Here is a 6514-nt window from a genome sequence, read left to right on the forward strand (position 1 = left end):
ACACATCTCAGCTCTTGCTTTCTTGCCCCGCTGGTTTTACTTCACAGTCCCAAAATCCCAGCCCCACTCACGGGTCCATCTTCTTCGCCTCACCTTCTGTCTTAGAATTGATACTGAGTATTGGTTCCAAGGCAGAAGAGAGGTAAGGGCTGGGCAACGAGGGTGAAGTGACTTGGCCAGGGCCACACAGCTAAGAAGTAACTGAAGTCACATTTAAACCCAGGACCTCTGGTGTCCAGACCTGGCTCTCTATCCACTGAGCTACCCAGCTCCTCCACCACCACCTTCTGGCCCCTCTAAAAGCTCCTCAATCATGCTAGCCTGAGCCAATCTTCCCCAAGAATTCTGGCCAAAACAAGCGCCTCCTCCTCACACTTCACTGCATTTACTGTCTTTAACACGCACTTTGGTACTTAGGTGGCTTAGTATTTTCTTTTAAATAGTTCACACAGTTCTGTGACGCAGATAAAAGTTTCTTTAGGGCTCTGCATTTTCCTTCACACATAAGAGCACTAAAGGACTCGGCGCTGAAAACCAGTGACCAAAGCAGACCATTGCTAGCTGCGTCGTCCCTCCGCTACCTGGCGAGCTGCCTGTCCGGCATTTTACAGAACTGAAGCCAGCCATTAGCAATGTACGTGAAACGGTTTCTCCGTCCATTTCTGTCTCCAGGCCGGAGCCTGCGGAGGTCAAAGCAGATCTCACACAATTTCCTGCCCCCGAAACCCCACAGATCCAGCCTGTCCCCAATTGCTCTAGACTTGTGGTCAGTGTGGAGGAATTTATCACCATTCTCTACCAAATAGAAGAATGGATAATGACTCTCTTTAGGCTTGAGAAACAAGTTTCTATCCCGAGTCTGACCTAGTTCAATAAATTCAGCTGACACCGGCTATGAAATTAGTACTTAAGTTTTTCTAAACTGCTAAAGTGCCCTTAAACCACCCCAGAAGGACAACCCAACTGTACCTAAGGGAGCTTCACTTGGGAAGGGCAAAAAGGATTCCCTCCACTGTGATTAATTCCACAAATTCATTTACACTCCATGCAGAATCAGACAAAGAAAATCTATTATTGAACTCTGAAAGAGCTTCAACTCGGTGGTCTGATTCTCAAGAAATCGGCGCTGTTCAGCACCCTTTTCATATTTGTTTTCTACACAATTATGCCAAAATTCAGGAGGAAAAGACTTCCTTTGGCCACGTACACTACATAGGACTATGCCTTAGAAGGGAAACCCTCTGTCCTTTCGGACAGCTAAAATCATGTACAACACAAACTTTGTCAGGGAGGGGGGACCACGGCAAACTACAACGTGGACATGGAAGGGGATTGATAATCAGCCGAGCATTGCCTAGCCTACTTCTAACACCATCTATGCTGCAGAAGGCTACAAGACCAGGGTCGGAAGGTCTGGGCCCCAAGGCAGGAAGCCTGGAGTATAAATACAGTCTCTCACTAGCTCTGTGACTCTGCTCAAGTCACTCAACCTGCCTGCCTCAGTTTCCTCATCTGTACAATGGGGATAATGATACCTCACAAGGTTGTAAGGATCAAATGGGATAATATTTATAAAGTATTATATATAGCACATTAGCTGGCACATAGCAGTTGTTTAATCAGTGCTCATTTCCTTCCTTCCTAATTTTTTTTTAAATGGTAAGTACCGAGCAATGGTCATTATGTACCTTTTTTCTTACAGGAAACTAAAAAGCCAGGAGAGATTATCTCAAGTCTTTCCTTCCTTCTTTTTTTTTTAAAGCCCTTACTTTCTGTCTTAGTAACAACTCTGAGACAGAAGGGCAAAGGCTGGGGAGTTGGGGTTATGTGACTTGTCCAGTGTCACACAACTAGGAAGTATCTGAGGCCAGATTTGAATCCAGGTCCTCTTGACTCCAGGCCTGGCACTCTAACCACTGTGCCACCTCGCTGTCCCTCAGGTCTTTTCAGTATGCACCTATAGGATCCACTCAGCAGGCTTCAGCGATGGTATTCTTTGACTAAGAAGCCCTGGGTGCCAATTGTGGCCTTGCCCCTAAGGCTTGTTGAACATGATGGAATGCTGGTACCCTTCCAGCACCTTGTTCAGGAACTCTGGTCAGTTTGCTCTCTGTGATGAGGGCCAAAACAGACGATTCATCAATGGGCAATTGTTTGGCAAGGGGAGGATAACTGTCAAATGGTATATTAACATCCGAAATGTAAAGAGAGAAAATGACGAGGAAATCTACACTATGTGCTAATGTCAGCCTTTGCAGGAGGCGTATCCAAGTTAAGAGAAGGAGGAGCACTTCCTGGTCATCCCCTGGAAAGGTGGCAAAGGGGAAACTCACCAAAGCATCAGTTACAGGGACTAAAAGCCTGGAAGCTTCTACACTCACACGCCCAAACAAGAAGGGCTCTGACTTTCTAACTGTGCGTTAATCGTCAAGATGTTCTCTTAACAGCTTGTTGGCTAATAAAGGGAGCAGCGGGCCTCGTGCCAAGCACAGGCTCCTGCGGAGTCAGCGAACAGGACCTATGACATGGGAGGAAGCACCAAAGGGCACAGAAGTCCCCCTCCCCAGAGGTGTCAAGAGTTTAAAATGTGCCTAATGATGAGGGAGAAGCTCTCATTGATGGACTGCTCAGCAAGGCTCGGCAGATTTTATTTTTTCTTGTTCTCAGGTACACGACCTGGGAAAGAAGCAGCAGCCTGCACAGATGGCACATCCCCGGCAGTCACGTCCTCCTGGGCCACCCGCAGATGCCCTTCTCCTTGTGCTCCAGGAGGAAGGGAACAGCCATTCCCTGAGGGAGCTGGGATGGGCAGAAGAGCACAGAAAACTGCAGGGAAAGAAGGCCCTGAATCCCACTGCTGGGAAAGCCCAGAAGTTAGAGAGAAAGAGACTTTTCTGGGGAAGGAATCTTTGCAGAACGCAGGGGGAAAGGGGCTCCAGCTCCAGCTGCCTCCTTCTTGAGGCTTCATTCCATGGGCCACAGGGAACTGGAACCCTTTCTCCCTCTGATTCTGGGCCTTTATAAAAACACCCCCACAGGCTTTTTTCTACTTTGGAAAAAAATGCTTTGTTTTTCCAATAAAAAATGAAAATATGCTAAAAAAAATGTTTTTAGTAAAAAATACCCCCCCACCCCCCAGCCCACAGTAAAATTGCTCCTGACAACATGAGAAGGAAAAAGGAAACCTCGAGCCTGCCGGGCAACATTACAAACAAGCCCAACCCTTGAACAGAAAAAAGAGAGCTGATGGCCCAATGGAGCAGCTGCGAGGACCAGCGCAGGGCATTTGTACGGAGGAAACACCCCCGTGAGAAGGCAGCTTATCTGAAGCTTTCCAAAGTCTGGTTTACAACTCGTGCCGACGTTCACGTCGGAGGTGGTCGGACAGGGAAAGGGACTAAGCCAGTCTGACTGTGCTGGCTGGCATTCAAAGGGGTTTAATAAGAGCTGAGTCTTTAGAGATGTACCCGAGCCCCTGCGTGCTCCTTTAGGGGTGCTCCATAGTCCAGGGATGCTTCTACTTAGCATGAACCACCTTAGGAATTCCTTCAAAGCCTCACCCGTGTGGTTATTAAGAACAAAGTACCTCATGGCACGCTGAGGAAGTGCCTCTCCTAGAGGAGCCGGTTGAACCCTCCCCGGCGTGAGGAGAGAAGACGGGCGATCAGCCTCCTTATTTAACCGATGAGGACACAGTCCGAGAGCCGACGCTGCGCCTTTGAGAACAAGCGGCAGCCCGCCCGTCTTCACCAGACTTGGCTCCAACCAAGCCTTTTATTCCCCCCAAATCCAACGTGCTCCAAAGCCTGAAAATGATGTCCAGCGAGGCTGTCCGGAGAAGGGGTGCTCGGGCCGTGTCCGCAGGGCTCTGGACGGCGGCACGGGGGCTCACAGATGTCTGCAGAGGACCTTCGGCCTCTCCAAGCTGGGCCCGGTCCGGCGCCGTGCCCAAGGGCTGAGAGGAGAGGCGGACTCCGGGCCAGGCCAGGCGGGGTTCTGTCTTGTTTTTTACAAACAGGATCTCGTCAGATCCATGCCGCCTCTTGGGGCTGTGCAGGGACCGTCCCCATCCTGAAAGGAGGGAAGCGGGGCCGACGGAGCAGAAGGGCCTGCTCTGAGCCCGGACTTGAACTCACAACACCGGGCCTCTCAGCTTGGGAAGACTGGCGGGAACGGACGCAGGCGGAGGGGAGCGGCAGCAGGACGACGGGACGATGTACGCCGCCATGATGACGGCAGCCATAAGCGACGTGGGTGCGAGAAGCTCAAGGGCAGGCCAGGCCGGGGGCGGCGTGCGCTCATCTCCAGAGGGGAAGGCCTGCTTCGGGGGACGAGAGGGAGGAAAAGCATGGCCGAAACCCTCGGGAAACAGAAGCGAGTCGAGGACGGGGCACAGACACGTGTCTGAGAACGGGGAGGGGGCGCAGGGGCCCAGGGGCAGCCCTGCTGAGCGCAGGAGGGGGGCAAGTCTGCCTCTGGGCCGGCACTGGGATGCCCCCAGCCTCAGGAGAAGCTTCGGGAAAGCAGGCCCGTCTGCCTGGGAGCTCACTCTGTGGGAGCGCAGGGGGAGCGCCAGGCAGCCTCTTCCATCTGCTCCCGAGGCCTGCAGGGCCCCTCCGGGCCAGGCACTCTGGGCGCGCCCAGGGGCACACTCTGATAAAGTCTGGAGGAGGCAGAGAAAGGGGAGCAAAGGAAGGGAGTCTCCAAGCCCAAGCCAGCCCAGTGGATGCCCCCCACCCAGAGGGCAGCCAGAGAGGGGCCCCCCCGGAGGAGGGCCACCGACAAGCAGCAGAGGGACAAACAGCCAGGAGGGGGAGGCCAGGCTGCCCTGGGCGCTGGAGCACCCGAGGTCCACAATGCCGGAGGGTCGCCTCCAGAAAGGGCCCGGTCACCTCCGGCTGGACAGAAGCAGGAAAGCCCCCTCGCCCCCCAGGTCATCCAGCGGCCCTGGGTGGGGGGCCTCCTTCCCGGCTTCCCCCGATGGACCTGCTTTACCCTGAGCGAGGAAGCCCCTGAAAACAGGCAGCCGGCGGCCATTCGACGTAGCCCCTGAAGCCGAGGGCCAGGGAGGCCCGCGGGAGGACGCCGTACCTGAGTAGGACTGCAGAGACACCGTCCAGCGGACCGTGAGGCCCACGAGGACCGCCAGGGCCATCCAGGGCCAGTCGTCCATGGCCTCCGAGCACGAGCCGGCCGCGGACACGTCCCCGACGTCCCCCCGCTTCAAAGAGGAAGCCCGCCGTCGGCTCGGAGCCTCCTTTCCCGGCTGCACGTGCCTCCTGGGCGGGGACAGGCTCGGGCCATCCGCCGGGGCAGCGGCTCCTCGTGGCCTGAGGGGGGAAAAGGAAATTCGGTGACTGCAAATGTCAGACGGACGGCACCGCGACCCTAATCCCCCGAGACACTGCCTGGAAAGGGGGGAGGAGGGCCCGGCTCCACCCCCAGCTCCGCTCAGGACGGCCTGGGAGCGCTCGGCGCCGGCGCCTGAGCCGTGCGGGCCTCCGTGCCCTCGGCGGGGGCGGAGGGTCTCCTCCCGCTCGGAGCGCCGCGCGACCCAGCCAGGGGTGCCCACTGGAGGCGGAAGGGGAGGACAGACGGCGAGACGCCGCCCGGCTCTGGCACACGCATCGCCACACGGGCGCCTCTTGGCTCGAGCACAGCGAGAGCCCCGCGGCTGGCCGAGATGGGCTAAAAATGGCGCCTGGCCGCTCCTCCGTCCTCGCTCTCGTCCCGGCCCGATCCGGCACCTCGGGGCCTCGGAGGGCAGGGAGCGGCGAGACCCTGTCGGGGCGGCGGGGTTTGGGCGGGAATGGACAAAAGGGCATCTTCCCACGCGCGCCTCAGCGCAGGCCAAGCCGTGACTCGGGGACGCTCCACGCTGGGAAGGCGGCTCGGCCGGCCTCTTCCCGGACGTCCGTCGTTGTCCTCTTTCCTGCTCCGACGCCGGGTTCCGCTCGGCAGGCCGGGACCAGAGGGCGTGCTGAGAGGGGCCTTGCGGGGAGTCTAGTCCAAGGGAGGGAGCCACCCGGGCTGCTCTGGGGCCGGCTCCTTCTGCGGTGAAGGTCCCGCCGGCCTCCGCTCCTTCCTGCCCAAGACAGAGCCCGTCTGCCGACCAAGGCAGCAGCACGCAACAGATCCTCCAGGAAAGAGGAAATGCAGGGGGAGAGCAGCTCGCCGGGCCCGCAGGAGGCAGCCCCAAGGAGCCCCCGAGCAGGGCAGCGAGCAGAGCCTGCCCACAAGCCCGGGCAGCCCAGCCGGCAGTGCCAGCGCGGAGGGCAGGAGCTGGCAGCACCCGGCAGCCTGGAGAGAAGCTCCCCGTCGCAGAAGGAAAGCGTCAAAGGACCAGGCCGAAGGCGGCCCAACAACAAGGAAACGCTCTCCCCGGGGCGTCCCGCGCGAGCCTCGAGGAAGGGGCTCGCCCACAAAGACTTAGCATTTCTAGAAGACACCCCAAAGGGCTCATCAATGAAACGCACTCTCAGAGGGAAGAACTAATCCCGGTTTACGACATCCC

General features: G+C 57.0%; 1 protein-coding gene across 1 annotated transcript in view; it reads right to left on the minus strand.

The window, feature by feature from the left end:
- Positions 1-5316, minus strand: part of ALG6 (ALG6 alpha-1,3-glucosyltransferase) — a 42240-nt gene extending 36924 nt beyond the window's left edge. Inside the window, exon 1 of the mRNA XM_056815030.1 lies at positions 5092-5316. Within this exon, the coding sequence (XP_056671008.1) occupies positions 5092-5173 (82 nt within the window). The 5' untranslated portion in view covers positions 5174-5316. The remainder of the gene's footprint in view (positions 1-5091) is intronic.
- Positions 5317-6514: the final 1198 nt, after the last annotated feature.

This window comes from Monodelphis domestica, chromosome 2 (genome assembly GCF_027887165.1).
Source record: "Monodelphis domestica isolate mMonDom1 chromosome 2, mMonDom1.pri, whole genome shotgun sequence".
Lineage (NCBI taxonomy): Eukaryota > Metazoa > Chordata > Mammalia > Didelphimorphia > Didelphidae > Monodelphis > Monodelphis domestica.